The 16091-nt window shown below is 41.8% G+C and overlaps 1 protein-coding gene across 2 annotated transcripts in view; it reads left to right on the top strand.

Moving 5' to 3' along the window:
- The window catches only part of LTN1 (listerin E3 ubiquitin protein ligase 1), a 386602-nt gene that overhangs the window by 171473 nt on the left and 199038 nt on the right, over positions 1-16091 (top strand). For both annotated transcript variants that reach the window (XM_078658380.1, XM_078658379.1), the window contains 3 exons: positions 1307-1457; positions 5333-5531; positions 8146-8308. In XM_078658380.1, coding sequence (XP_078514506.1) covers positions 1307-1457; positions 5333-5531; positions 8146-8308 — 513 coding nt within the window. The remainder of the gene's footprint in view (positions 1-1306; positions 1458-5332; positions 5532-8145; positions 8309-16091) is intronic.

Genomic DNA, 16091 nt, shown 5'->3' with positions numbered 1-16091 from the left:
ATCGATTCCCCTCGCCGCGGGGATTCAGGAAACGGTGTTGAAGTGCAGGTAGGATGGGATAGCCTGCAGGATTTTGCCGGATTATAAAGCTTGGCTGGCAGAGCTCACTAAAATGCAGCCATCTTGCAGCCGGCCAAGCCATGCCCCCAGCAGAAAGATAGTTCAATTTACTGGACTTGAGTAGATGCCTCAGATTCTACATAGACAAAGACCAGCTGTTTTTGTCTTTTGGACAGCCAAGCACAGGTCATACCCTGTCGAAACTGCTGCTAGCTCGTTGGCTCTCAGCCTTTATTACCTGCTGTCTTGCCAAAGTCAAGTATCCACTCCAGGTAGAGTAAGTGCCCATTCCTCATGGAGGATGACATCAAATATGGCACTCTATGCTGGGGTGCCTTTGAAAGACATCTGCCATGCAGCCTCCTGGAAGAACAGGCACATGCTCACAAACCATTACCGTCTTGACGGGAGGCCGAAGCTGACGCTGCAGTGGAACAGGCGGTCCTAAGAAGCCTGCTTCCTCTTTTATTATGTATTATAATGTATACTGCTTGCTATTGTAATTCATGCATGTGAATATATAAGAGATCCAGTGTTGGAGAAGACATTAGTTACTTACCTGTAACTCCAGTTCTCCAACATTGGTATCTTTTATATATTCACATGTGACCATCCCTGCTGCCCTCTCGGCGGATCATTTATTATATATACTCTGCTCACACTTGTACTTTAAAATTTGAGCAGTGGTGGCCTTTAGAGGGAGTAGGAGAGCTTAGGCTACCACCTCCTTGGCTGATGTTTGGATTCTTTCAAAAGAGGTGGATGTGCTACTAAATAGATAACATTGTTTCAGGCATATGACCATTTTAACACTGTATACTGCTATGAACTGGAAATTCCCAGCCTGATGTCGGGGAATGATTCAGGCATGTGAATATATAAAAGATTCAATATTAGAGAATTGGAGTTACAGGTGAATAACTAATTTATTTACCTCACTAACATAACCTTTTCTGAATTTCTGAGCCTTATCACTTGTGATTTTTTGAGAATCTATTCTTACCTCTCTATCCCTTATTAGGTCAATTACTTTTGGAAATACAAAGTACCCTTTTGTTTAGTTGCATAACAACAGTCAAACCTAACTTATTGAATTTGTAATTTTCTGTTCAATATATATCTTTTTTTGTTGCATCACTTACTTGCCCTTTAAGAAGCGATTGAGGCCGATGCGCCTTTAGTTCTTAATTTGGAAATGTATTATTTTGTTTCCGCTTAATTACTGTGAATTTTCTTTTCTTCATAGCCTTCAAGTTTTGCTGTCTGCTGTAAGTGACTTGCTAAGTAAGATCCTGAATGCTGGTCAACTATCTTGTCGTTTTTTGCAAGTGTTTTTAGATCATCTTTACCCAAGTGATTGTGAATGGCAGACAATGCGGCAGTCTCTTTCCATCCAGGTAAGCAGCCGCTAAAGCCTTTATCTAAATATCTGAATTGTTTAAGGAGTAGATTAATGTGCAGTTACAAAAACAATCGTTGTTAACCCTTAATTGCATTACTAGAGGAAAGAAGGAAGCTCAGCTAGAGCTATGAAGATGTGAGTGTTGCAGGGTGTGAGGTCCAACCTTTGTCATCATACATCCCAATAGTGAAGTGTAATAGATAATACAGTATTGGAATAAAGTATGCAGCTGTATCAGAATTGTCTTTCCTACCTTTAGCCTGAATTTCCTTGGACGCTGATCATTTATGATTAAAAAATATAGAGTAGCAATACCGAAGTGCATGTGTTTGCTTCTAAGTTTTAAGTAGAGTGATCCAGAACGAGGGGCTTTTGATGACTTCCTTCAGACATTGGGTTGTTTGAGGCCGCATCTTAATGCACAAGATTATTTTTCTCTTACCTTCATGTGATTGGTTATTATGTGTATGAGTTCTTCCCCATGATGTGTTTCCATTGCAAAGTAGGGTGGTTATTGTTCTCAGGTATAGAAACATGTGCTTAAATGCAGAAGCCATCTTACAAAGTCAACTGTCCCCCTAAAAGCATCACATTCTGTATGATAAGCAAACATTGGAAGTATGACCGTAATAATTATGCAGATACACTATAATATTTTGCATGTCGAATGTGGACGAAATTATTCGATTGAAAAATGTGACTTAACAAGTCCGTTTACATATACCTAAAATCTTTTTTTTATTATTTATGCAGTTTCTGTTTGTTTCGATATATGGCAAACTGCCTTTTCAGGATGCCTTTGTGTTTTTCTTTTCTGTGGCTCCCTCACAGCGGCACAGATGCTTAAAATGTGCTATTCTCAACTGAACTGGCATCGTCATTTAACAGCATGACTGCCCCGACTCATCCTGCTTGGACGGTGGTGCCGCTGGCCCTTGTGTGCGAACAATAAGCCGTACATGAAAGGCATGCTTTGAGTTTTTGGAATATTTTTCCATTATTTTGCTTTTATTGCAGAGTATCTTTAACTGTGCTTTCCTCGTGGTGAGTAGTAAACAGATGTAAACATCACGCTATTCTCCTACCTGCACATTGAGGATGTTGAACGAGGAGCAGATACTCCGCTTTGAAGATAGTTATTTTGTTTCCACATTAGGTAGTACTATGATGCTGATGCAGAGAGATTTTTTTCAAGACAGCATTTTTTTCTTTCGGCTACTTGTACCGTGAATGATGCTCTATTTCTGTCTTTCTGTGAATATCTTTAGACAGTGCTCTGGTCTTTTTAGAGCAATCATAACATTCAACTGCACTCACAATTCAAATGGAATCAGCACTTTGCAGAAGAGTATTCATACAATATTTGCTCCTTGTGCAGATGTTTTGTGTATATTTGTGTAAAGTACGGAGTCCATTTCTAACCGTAAACGATACTGGTTTTGAGTTCAGGACCAGATGCATTGCAGACCCATATGTCATGTTCGTTTTTCTTCTGTACTGCACTTTTCATCACAGTGTGTAGTGATGAGTATTTGACCAAAAAATAGAAACTGCACAAAATATTTTATTTTTGCGTAAAATTATAAATCATTTTAGTCTCTGTCTGGTTTGGTGAGGAGATGAACGATATGCAAATACTGTTTTTAAAATGTATCATTACTTTATTTTGCTCGCACTGTTGTGTACGCTGAACTGTGTTGGTTTTATGCCATATGGTGAACACATTAGGCAGAGCTCTGCTCTTTTGAAAGCATTCCTAATATTCAGCTGCTCTCTCATTTGAAATGAGGTCAGTGCTGGGTATCAACTCTGTTACTCATTTCTCCTTTTCCTTCTTACCCATACTACTCTACTTATTCCTACTCTTATTCCTTCTTATACCTATGTTTACTTCTATTTACACCTATACTTACTTCTCATTATACTTACTCATACTGCTACTTTTGCCCTTCTAGTATTATTCGTATTACCACAGGACATAGTTGGACATGGTACACAGGATATGAAATTTGTGAAGGTGATTTGTATCACATCAGGCGATGTGTGTACAGCGACTTACCAAGACTTTAGAGGAACATTTCAGAGACCAGTTCATTTTTCATCCAACATGAAGTTTCTCTTTTGGTCTGTTGGGATGAGCGGTTATGCTTTTTCTTATACAACCACTTGTTTTAAGCAGACCTTTGCTTTCCACTTGCTGAAAATACTTTATCCCTCCTTCCCACTCTTTCTTTGAGTTATATGGATAGAACGCTTCTTGGCTATCACAAAATGAATTATTTATTTTCTTGCCTTTGTTGTGCTTTTGTTTTTTACCTAGTCTACATCATTGTGTAAAGCAGTCAATTCTATACTATTAAGTATTTTCTTTTCCATTTTTATTTGCCTGAAATGCCATAACACAAAAAGTGTCCATGGCAAGTGACAGAAATTGTCAATATTTGACTTGAGCTCTCTTTCTAATAGCCATGAACTTTCCTTTCAGTATAACTCAAATTCATTCTTATGATTATTGGTCTCAGGTTCTGAATTAAAATCTGTGGAGTATAAATTACATAAAGCTCAGTGTATTTTATTACAATTATTGAATAGTCTAAATGTAAACATAAAATCAGGCAATTGCAGTGACGATTCAAGCGCTATGGTAAATGGGCTTTTTATAACATTATCTGGATTCTGGAGCATTGACTTGTGAGTGACTTTTCCCTAAAAATACGTTTTGAAAACTTTTAGATTGAGCTCCAGACACTATATTCTGGGAACCTGTATTCAGCCTGTATGCTGTGTCATGCATATCATATTAAGTGTTTAGCTACAATTTTTCTGTAGAATTGCAACACAGGAACGTAATTTTGTTTCCTTTAGCTTGACATTATGAGGTAAATGGCTGAAATGTTTTCCCTTCAATTATAATCAAAGTTTTTAGCTAAACCAGTTATGCAACTATATCTTGTTTACTTATGCATGGTTTCATTTACTATTCTGTTTGTTTAACTCGAACTTTATGGATGTCTTAGTTAACTCAAGTTGATTCCCCCCTTGTGATAAATTTGCCGTCAGATGAGAACACTACAATTAAAATACCTACACCTTTAGCATGTATGTTCAAGATGTTGTGTGTATATACTTTCTATTTTCGTGGTGTATAGTCTGGAGTCTACTTATACTGCTTCTTTGCCAGTAATGGGTAATGTTAATGACCTTCTGTGAACTGCCTTGAGCCGACATATTACTTACCTCGGAATGACAGTCACTCCGGTTCTAGAGTACAGCTATGTTAGTCAACCACCAGTGCACTTTCTGTGTTGAAGGTCTGACTGCTCCTACATACAGCAAATATTGGTTCTTTTGCCGATGAAGCTGGAAGCAATGTGTGACTTTACCTTTATTGATAAAATCCAATAATTACACAGCTTGGCAAAATTATTTTCATTAGTAGGTAGTCACATTTGTTTTCGCCTAAATTCCCTGTGAAGGAAACTGATTCTGCCTCACCTGTGTCTGATACACTAAGGCATTCAGTAGGATTGGCTTCTGAATTTAATTACCAGGCCCACTTGAACTAGACGTTGTTTGTTTTTCACAGGGAGATTTCAGTTGCTGAAAATCTCTATGTGAAACATGTAGGAACACCTATTCTTAATTGTTATTCACCCAAAACTTCCAATCACCTCGTATTTCTTAGCCCTGGATTTACTGGGACCACTTTGTAGCAGTAATTCTGGGAATTAATGGAGATTAACGTGAGGCACGTGTGATTGAGGCTTATACCTCAACAGCAATCCATAACACAACGTCAGATCTGTGAATTATTAGTTACCTCAATATGCCATTATATTTAACATACAGGGTTTACTCTTATGCTTTCAGTGGTTAAACAAGCCGCTCCTGGATGGAAGACTAAGCTTGAATAGAATGGTGTCTGGAGACGATTTTATGTCTACTTCATCAGCCAGACTGCCAAGTCACCTCTGTACTTCAGCACTGTTGAGTAAACTGGCATTGCTAATGCTAGAACAGGAAGATCTAGAAAATAAGGAGCTAGAGAAACATCAAATTGTAATATCTTGTGAGTATTATAATCTCAGCATACTTTGAAGCAAAAATTCTCTGATTGTGTTGAGCAGTTCTCTACGTACAAAGTGACTTTGCCATCTGCATATATGGCATCATATGCTTCTCAAAGTAATGATTTACTTGTTTTAAATATGTTTGCATTTTTACTTTATTTGTTCCTGTGTTGCTGTATGTAGACTGATAATTCTTTTTTTATATCATTGTAATGTATTGTTTGTACTCGCAGGCCCTTTCAAGAAATTTGGTAATTTCCCACTCCTGCTCTCTGTCTGCTGTTTAACAACCTCTATAATCTTCATGCAGGCCTATGTTGGGGCTTATGCTTATGCTCTGTGATTCCTTTTAGGCTAAACATAAAATATGGAATATTGTGGTAAACTATCATACATAGGTTAGTACCAAAATCAATGCTTTAATTAGTTACAGGTATACAAGTATGATTTTATATAGTAAATATTATCTGATCAATAGGTACTTCCTTCTTTAAAGTCCTGAGGAGACACACACTAACAAGAGACTGAAACGAGTCAACGATATCCGTCGGAGGAGTCATCCAATCTTGAATAACACACAATAACTTTATGGACACATACTCAATAGTTTGAGGACAAGGGCTTGCCTCCAGGTGCCTGCCACAAGGTGCTAGGATCAACAATGGGGCACCTATGGCACCCCCTCGGCCCCCAACCTGAGGCAGAAATCAGAAGATACTCTTTCCGACATGGTTTCCATGTTGGAAAGGCCGTCATGGAAACCCTGCCGGAATCTGCGTATCGTAATCCAGAAGGCGGAAACAAAAAATTTGGATTACGGGCCTGGTCCCCGACAAACGGGCTCCTGGGGTCTGTCGGAAGCTAGCCAGGATGGCTGGTTTCAATTCCAAGCGGCTGTATCATAATCAACCGATTGGAATTGAAACAGACGATGATTGTTTGTCGTAATACAACCGGGAGATTGAAGCAAAATGGTTTGTATTGTAATTGTCACAATTTTTGTTTTTAAACTCTGGTAATTATTTCCTTTTTTCTTTTTTTTCCCTTTCTGTGTTTGGTTTTATTTCATACTCCAGGAATTATTCTGAGAGTGAATATTATTACACTATCATTAAGTAAATAAATTGTATACTTTGAAATCAATTATCTGAAAGAGACTATTAGTTAGGGATTCCCCACCACACAATTACCCCCAGACATCAGACTGGATCCGGAGGATTTTTCTTCAGCAGTACCCCTGCGCGTCGGTATGTGGCGTCGGTTGACTCCGCGTTCGTCGTTGGCGTCGTGATAGTGTTGAAGAGCCTACTTATAGGACACAGACTTTATCGTTGGTGTTATTGCATTATGCATTGTGGAAATGCAGTTGATTGTATGTATTAAACGTTTTTTCATTGGCTGCTGAATATTTACCGTAAAGAATGAGAAAGCATAATCCGAAGCCTCCGGTCCTGAAATAGAATTGGTAAAACCATCTTCCTGTATTTTGAGTGGTGTGGAATTGAGTAAATGTGTGCTTTGTGTAGTCGCAAAACACTTTGCGATCACATGAGCACAATCCTTCCATGGACCATGTTTTAATATGAAACTGTTAAAACTTCTTTGCCATTGCGCAGCAAGTGTCTTCTTTGTACTTACTGGTGGATACAGTGTATGTACTTCCATCCATAGATCAGATGTCAAAATACATTATTGATCATATTCTGTGTCATTTAAAACTACGGTCCTCATTACGAATTTAGGTGTAAGCATACTGGGGACTGCAATCTCTGATTCTGACAGGTATTTCACACCTAAATAGAAGTATTACACGTTCATTCACCTGGAATGGAGAATAACACGAGGGCCTGGGTGTGCCAGGTCTATTTCTGCTTGTTTTAGCTTCCCTTCTGGGGAGGAAATAAAAGCCCCAAATCGGCTTCCGGTTACCACCTACACCAAGCACCTGGTAAAGGGACGGGGGAGGGGCCTATTTTAGCGGCTGTGGTGTTACTGGCGGGGACAAGGGCCTGAAGGGTGGTCAGAGTGGGCGAGGGGAAAGTTCAGTGGGGCATTTGCTACTATCCGTGTTGGAAAGGAGTAGAGTGAGTGGGGACTAGGTGCAAGGTCGGACTGGGACAAAAACAAAAAAAAGTCTCAGGTACCAAAGTAAAAGTGCCGTCCGTTAGCGAAAAAAGTGATCCTCATTTGCAAATCAGAACAGTTTTGAACTTGCAAAGACACACTCAATGAGTATTTTGCAAGGTACAAGAAACTGCATGGATATGTGTTTGCTGCAGGCGATGTTTGTGGAAATATCAAGATAATCAGCATCTGGAAAAATGGTTCACTGGCCATAAAACAGGCCCTCAAAATGCTATAAAATATCCCACACATTGATCTGTCAACCCAGTCCGACCTTGGCTAGTTGCAAGTAGGTCTGGTGTCCCTGGGCCCAGGATTATTGGGTTTGGTATTTCTGGACCCGGTAATCTGGAAACACCGGCCTTCTCAGAATGGCCCAGATAATGCTCTGGGCCACTTGTAATGAGGGCCAAAGTGTGTATACTTATTTGCCATGTTCTGTTTGCACCTTATGTTGGTACTCATTTTAAATCTAATCCTGCTTTTTAGTTTCAGAATTACTGTATTCTTGGCAGTGGTATGATGAGCTACAAACGCTTCCCCCAGTCCTAGTTGAATGTCTAGAAATGTTTGAAACATTAGGCATCACACGAGAAAAACTGAAGGACTTTGCAGATATGTTGCCCGACATCCTGGGCCTGTTGATGGAAAGGTGAGTGGGACATATTGTCCTGTTTTGTCTCTTACCTTGTTTTAAAAAAGCCCGAAATTTGAGTCGCTTCACTTTTTGTAACACAGGTGAGACTTAAGGCACTGGCCAGTTTAGACCGTGATCTCTTCACAAATTTGCAAACACGCCTTACTTCTCTGACATTTTTCTCTTGAACTTCAAGTCTCTTAAGCACAATTACGAAAAAACATGTGCTGTTTCGTTTTATTTGGGATTTGACTCAATCAATGACATGTTAGAGCACCAGTCTCTGCTGTCATGGAAAGAGCTGGTTTTGAACTAAGGTAAAATATTTGAAATTCACTTATTGCCATCTTATTTTTCACCGTTTGCTTACCATTCCAGAACCTCATCATAGGTGTTTGATCCATAAATGTGTCATAATGCATGACGTATTACTATTTCTCTCCACTTCCTTTGATGTCAGCATGTCCAGTGGTGCACCCTGGAATGTTCTGCTTGTGGCATCTGGTTGTAAGTAGGAGTGCATATCATAAGATGAAAAAGTATAATGCTGTAGGGAAAAGGGCTGCAATAGTGTGGGCTCTTTATAACCAAACAGATGGCATTCGTTATTAAACACTTACTAGGGTTGTTATCTGTGTTATACGTCATCAAAAAGGCTCACAGAATTCTGATACTATGTTTGTAGCAGTGATGCAGTGTAATGCAATAAGCAGTCACATAAGATAATGCAATGAACTTTAATCGCTTTACGGCAGGCTGCAAGTCTGGCTTCCATCATCCATAATCTTGGTGGTCCTAATCCTTCTGCCATCTGCCACATGCAATGTATTCTCAATGTATTCTCATCATAAAGCGTTTGGAAATAATTTGCTGTCCTTAGCTTGTGTTCATTCCAAGTTGATCACTATATTTTAATGTCTCGGGTTTTTGTTTGATAGTTTTGCAATTTTATTGCATGTATACTTGATAAACAATTTGTTTTTAAGGACAACTTTATGTCAGGTGAGGGTTGACTTACATAGAAAAACATAGGAGGGCCCCTGGATCAAAATAGCAGGGAGAGCAGGGGAAACACAATAGCTAACAACAGGAACAGACTTCCTAGAACATACTTTCAAAAAAAGGTAACATATCCATAAAAACTCATGTCCCAAAGACAAGTAATTTTCAAATGTTATCATAATTTTCAGCCAGTATAAATCACTTGTATAAATATCATTTAGATATCACACATATACATAGATTTGTCATAAAAGCCAGCAACAGTGGACATCAATTGTTATGGAGCCCCATAAACATGACGAGAGACGGGGAAAACATGGCGCCCGCGTGCTAAGCGGTAGCGCGTGTCCTCGTAGGAAGCCCTCTCCCTCTCATCCCCACATGGTGTAGTTTCAACACTGATGGCGCTAGGAAGTAGCGGAATAAGTGTGGATTATTGAAAACTTCGTGGTTACCTACTCAGTTTGGCGCTGCTATTGTACCGTGAATGTGCTTCAGAGACGCAGCGCGGCCTCCGCACCCCTCCCTCCTGCCGCGCTGGGTGTAAGCAGCCGTGGAGCTGAGGCGCGGCTGCAGAGCGGCGGCCCGCGGTCTCCTCCGGAGCAACACTGGCGGTGTCGGAACAAGCGGTATGGGAATTAGTGTCTTTTTTCCAGCAGCTCCATCAGTGGAGGGGAGGCTCGAGGACCCGGCGGTTTCTTCCGCGCTGACACAGGACGGCTCACTCTGGGACAGGCACTGTAGATGGTAAGAGTGTGGTTGCCAGTAAACAGCGGTCGGGTTACCCAGTACTGTCGGGGGAGGCAAACGCGAGTGGCCCCTTCACTGTTAATTATCCCACGGGCAAGAAGCAAGCAGCTAAAAAGAAACCCAAACGAGGTAAGGGCATACAACACCTACAGGCTTCACAGGCTCCACATGTCTTACTGGTCACAGAAGTAAGGGCTGATGCCAGCTCAGAAGGTGCTGATGGTGGTAGTTTGAGTCAGGTGCCCCAAGGAAAGGAGGGGGGTGCGATAGAGGCCAGAGCGAAAGACCTTAAAAAAACACAGAAAGCAGGGGCAAAAAACAACAGTGCGAAAAACAGCACAGTTTGCATTACTCCCTCCCTGCGTTATTTATTTAAGGTGTTGCCCCAGATCTTAAATATTCACCCCACTAAGTCTACTGGCCTCACGGACCCGGGCAATTATCTCTTTCCCCCTAGCATGACCCCTAACAAGACCCTTTCAATGTCTGAGGTTCCCTCAGTACCTTTGGGCACTCCAACAAACTCAGCTGAGCTAACAGTACAGACGGACTCACCTTCGGTGTCAGTCAGGTCAGCTAGCCTCCAGACCATATGAGACGATTCGGGTCAGTCTGAGGAGGGTGTGTTGCGGTTCGGGGGTCCCCTGTTTTGACCCCTGCCCTGCCTACGATGTCTCGGTCGGAAGCTGGCGGATCTGGTGGGGCAGAGAGCCCAGCTGGAGTTTCGATTGAGGTCCTTCTTACATCTATGCATGAGGATATAAAAAAATGTTTTTTTGGTTTCCGCAGAGAATCAAACTGAGATTAGGACAGCCTGTGAAGTCCTCGAGAAAAAAGTGGATCGACTCTATGAAAGGACAGAATCCTTGGAGGGTTCTGTGGAGGAACTTAAAGTAAATCTGGGGTTAGCCGAAGGAAAAATCCAAGCCCTACGAAGAGAGGGAGATGCCATGCGGGAAAGAGTGGAATCTATGGAAAATTACTCGCGGAGGAATAATCTCTGTTTCTTGAAGGTTCCGGAGGGGAAAGAAGGGAGCGACATCAAGTCCTTTGTGGTTGCTCTATTAAAAGACTCATTAAATCTGGAGGAGCCGTCTGATATTTTGGAGAAAGACATCCAAAGGGTGCATAGAGACCCCTTTCGTTTAAATCCCGGCAGGGTCAAACCTAGGAAAATATTGGTTAATTTCCTTACGTATACATTGAAAGAAAAGATTCTAAATTTGGCTCTGAAAACTAAAACATTAAAGGGCCCAGAGTTCCCATTTGAGGTCCGCTCAGATCTCTCCAAGACCACCCTGGATCGGCAATGGGAACTAGGCCAAAGGATGGAGAAATTCATATCTATGAGCGCCACGGTGCAAATGAGATTTCCGGCGTTTCTGCGGATTATGTTCAACAATAAAATGCACAGCATCCGATCCCCCCTTGAGGCTGTTGAGCTGTTGGAATCCCTAAGGGATTTCTCACGTGGGGGAGGAGGAAGCCTGATGGGAATATAATCCAGGTTAGAGGGTATCTCTCATCAAACTAAATTTGTAAATCTGAGTCCCTCATTCAATCAACAGGGCTCTAATCTCCAACAGTGTTCAGAGGTAAGATTTAATATAGTAATCAATTACGGATTTATAAAAAAATATATATATCTATAGTGTAATAGTGAAGTTTCCAAAGATCAGTTTAAAATAAAATAATATATAAAAATACAGGGAAAGAAAACATTAAAAAAAATTAAAAAACACAAAAATGGTAGATTAAAAGGGGAAAAAAGGGGGAAAAGGAAAGAAAAAGGAAAGGGAAAAGAGAAGGGAAATAATGTTGTCTAATACTTCCTAGCATTAGGTATGTAGTATTGTGGGTAGAGTAGGGGGGGTTATCCAGAGGGCGCAAATACTGGCAATACATCAGGCCAGTGTAAGTAGGGATGGGTTTTCCAGGGGTTGGGTGGGGGGTCGGGACACGCGGGGTGGTGGGGGTGAAAGTCTAAAAATTCCTCAGATGCCAGCACTCTTGCAGTTCTATTTAAGTTCTAGTATTGGTTACCATCAGGGTTTGAGTTATGGAGCTCAGAGGTCTCTGTTAGCAAGGTCCAGGACGTATCGAGGGCTGTTCGACAAGGAGCTTTTGGGGTTGGTGGAGGGAGATGAAATGCTATGATGTTGCTTCAGTATTTATCCTGGAATGTCAATGGCCTGCGCACGAGGGGTAGAAGAGATAGAATTCTGCAATATCTGAGAGACTCCCCAGCGCAGGTCATTGCCATACAGGAAACCCACCTCCTCAAATCCGAGACTACTGATTTATTAAGAAATCAGAAATGGATAGACACATTTGTGTGTACGGATCAAACCGCTAATATTAGAGGAATTTTGTTCATTTTTAAAAAACAAGCTAAGGCCCAAATAGTGGAATATAAGGAAGATCACAGTGGGAGATGGCTTCTACTAAGAGTTTCGCTAGGAGGTTTGTTGTGCTCTCTGGTAGGCTATTATGGTCCAAATCAAGACGACCCATCTTATCTAGATACTATCCAATGCCATCTGATGGCCTTCCAGGACCCTGTAATCTGGGTTGGTGATTTTAACATTGGGTTAAATCCCAAACTTGATAAATCACTCAACTCCAGAGCCTGTGTCTTTTCTAAATCTAGGCAACTGCTTCTGGCAATAATTGCACAGTTAGGGCTGGCAGATATATGGAGGAAAAGGGCAGGGGATAAACTGGGGGTTTCATTCAAGAATCTAAAATACAAGCACAAGTCAAGAATAGACTACGCTCTGTTTAGTTATAGTCTTAAAGACGCGCTGGAAGATATAGTGTATATCCCATCCCATCTCTCCGACCACTCAGCTATTTTTTTTAGCCTAAATTCCATCCAGCAGCTTAGACATACTTCATGGTTCTTTGATCGGATTATCTTATTAGAGGTGGATGAAATTATTTTTCTTCAATCTGAGACTAAATACTTCCTTGAGGCTAATTTAGACTCTGCAAATATTTCTATGGTTTGGGATACTTTGAAAGCCTTCTGGAGAGGCTGTAACACCAGTAGAGCCTCTCACATGAGAAGGCTATGCAGGGATAACATCAAGAGTCTCGAGGTGGAAATGATTTCTATTGAACGGAAGCTAGGCGCTTATATAGGATCAAAGGAAGATCAAGAAAAGCTAGTCTCGTTGAAAAATCAAATTGAAAATATTCTACAAGATCAGGTCGCTAGGAGATGGGAGGCGAGCAAAATGTCCCATTTCGAATTCGGAGAGGCAGCAGGCAAGATCCTCGCTTGGAAAATAAAATCTGATCAAGCGCGGAACTATATCAGAGAGATAAGGGTGGAGGGCGAGCCAGCTCCCCGGCTTTCGAACTCTGATATTGGGAGTGCATTTCAGGAATTTTTTCAGACTATTTACAAGGAGGACATCAGTGACGATCATTCAGCAAGAAACACCTGGCTCGACAGAGTCTCTTTGCCTAGACTTTCACATGAGCAAAGAAGGTGCTTGGAGGTAGAGATTTCGGAGGAAGAAGTGAGTAAGGTCATTGGTCAATCTAAGCGAGGGAAGGCGGCTGGCCCAGACGGCTTACCTGGGGAACTGTTTCGGGCTCTTAGTGAGGCTATTATCCCAACGTTGGCTATTGTTTTTAATAGTATCCTCCTGAAGGGAGAGGATCCCCCAAATTCATGGAGTGAGGCGACCATAGTTTTGATCCCCAAACAAGGGAAACACCCAACAGAGTGTGGGTCTTACCGCCCAATTTCACTCCTCAACATTGACTATAACATTTTTGCTGCCATCATGTCTAATAGGTTGGGGGGCGTAGTAGATTCGATCATCCATCAAGATCAAAAAGGCTTTATAAAAGGGCGTCAACTAGCAGACCTCACGCATGATGTGGTCGGGGCCATAGACATTGCTTCCACCTTCTCTCTTCCTTTGGCCACTCTCACTTTGGACGCAACCAAGGCCTTTGATAGGGTGAACTGGGCTTATCTGGCTGCGGTTATGGAAAAATGAAATCTAGGAGACAGTTTTTGTCAAGTGATAGCCCTCATTATAAGGCCCCAACAGCCAGATTGCTTGTCAACGCTCACTGACGGAGGCCTTCAAAATTACAAGGGGCACAAGGCAGGGCTGCCCGCTTTCCTCCCTCCTTTTTAACCTCTATATCGAGCCTTTTGCTCAGGTTCTTACAGAGGATCCTAATATTCCCTCCTTTAAATTTGGATGATGGGAAAGGCGGGTAGCCCTCTACGCAGACGACATTCTTATCTTGACATCTGACCCCAACCTTGCCTTCCCTACAGTTATTAAGAGGGCGGAGGAGTTCGGCAAGGTTTCGGGCTAAGAAGTAAATGCAAATAAAACCGAAATCATGGCCTGGAACCTCACTAATATACAACTTGACGTGGCTTCCTCCATGCGTTATCTCGGAATCAGAATTATCCAGGAGGTTAGCAAAATTGCAGAATACAATATAGATCGGGTGTCTAAAGAATGTCAGAAACAGCTAGTCCTGGGCCTCCCTCCCCTTATCCATCTTGGGGAGGACAAATTTAGTGAATAGGTCTATCCTGCCTAAATTTACATTCCTTTTTAATGCTATCCCTTTGGCATTTGACATTAAATAGTTAGATAAGTGTCAACGGGAGATCAACTCTTTTGTTTGGAAATATAGAGCCACCAGATTAGCGTGGAAGAAGTTAAGGCGGAGGAGGGAAAAAGGAGGTCTGGCACTACCTGACTTGCAATATTATTCATGGGCCTTTCAGCTCTTGCATTCCAGAATGCTCTTAAAAACACCCTCTAATACACCGGGAGGAGAAATGTTTAGGGCTATGTTAGAAGGTGCTGATCTACCAGCTGACGGCTTCTTGTTTAAGTTCGGGGACCAAAAATTCTTCAAAAAGGTAAAATAAAAAATTCTCCAATCTTTGGCTAGAAGTTGGGTAATAATCAGAAAGAAAATTGGGCTTTGCTACTTTTCAAATCTTGCACCATTGTGGGATTCGCCAGGTATTCCACCTTGTCTTCAGGACAGTCTGGCTATTTCCGTGAGGGATGCCGGGATTTTGAAGTGGGGAGACTTGCTGGCAGGGGGTTCGATGCTGTCTTGGGAAGAGTTACGGGAGAGAGTAGGCCCCGGCCTATCAAGGTTTAAATATATGCAGCTTAACAGTTGGGCTCAGGCACAGTGTAGAAAAGGTCTCCCCCTGGGAAAAGTTAGCAATTTGGAAAATCAGCTGGCGGTAAGGCCAGGGGATGGTAAAGAGGCCTCACTTTGGTATTGGGCGATCTTGGAGGAGGTAGACAGGTATTTTAAACTCCCCGATGAGTTATGGGGAGGTGAGTTGAGCTTTCAGTGTGAGCAGTTGTGGATGGACTCATTCACCCTTTTGCATAAAATAGTTAAACCAGCATGGCTGAGGTGCAATCACCTCTTCACGGCACACCGTGCGTACCTTTCTCCCTTAAAACTATCAAAATTCCAGCTAGAGAAAACATGTAACAAATGTGACTTGCCAGAAGCATCTGACGTGCACATGTTTAAAGATTGCCCCCCTATCCGCCTCTTTTGGGAGGAAGTGAAGGCATCGCTGGACTCTATTCTCAATACTGCATTGAATATCACCCTTCCACTAATTATCTTCGGCATTGACGAAAATATCTCCGGCCATGCAAGATCTTTTCTCTTTTATGCAATCCTTCTGCCAAGAAGACAAATCTGCAAGTTCTGGTTTGACACCGCCGCACCAACACATTCAGGCTGGCTGACGTCCCTATATGAACTATCTAGAGTGGACTTGGCCAGATCTTGCAGCAGAAAAGAGCTAGCATTTTGGGACTTATTGGTACAGTGGAAATAGGATTTCTTTTTTTTTTTTTCCCCCGGGTCCTATGATTACGCCTTCTTTGCTCCATGGACCTTTGTTATAGTCCCCCAGGTCAATAATGTGGTCCAACAGGTTGTAAGATACCTCGATGGAGTAAACCAGCTAGCCCTCTATCTTTGGATGCTTCTTCCGGCAATAAGGTACTTGTGTCCT

This window comes from Lissotriton helveticus, chromosome 8, assembly GCF_964261635.1.
Source record: "Lissotriton helveticus chromosome 8, aLisHel1.1, whole genome shotgun sequence".
Taxonomy (NCBI): Eukaryota; Metazoa; Chordata; class Amphibia; order Caudata; family Salamandridae; genus Lissotriton; species Lissotriton helveticus.
The sequence above is the reverse complement of the archived record's forward strand: the minus strand, read 5'-3'. Positions and strand labels throughout refer to the sequence as shown.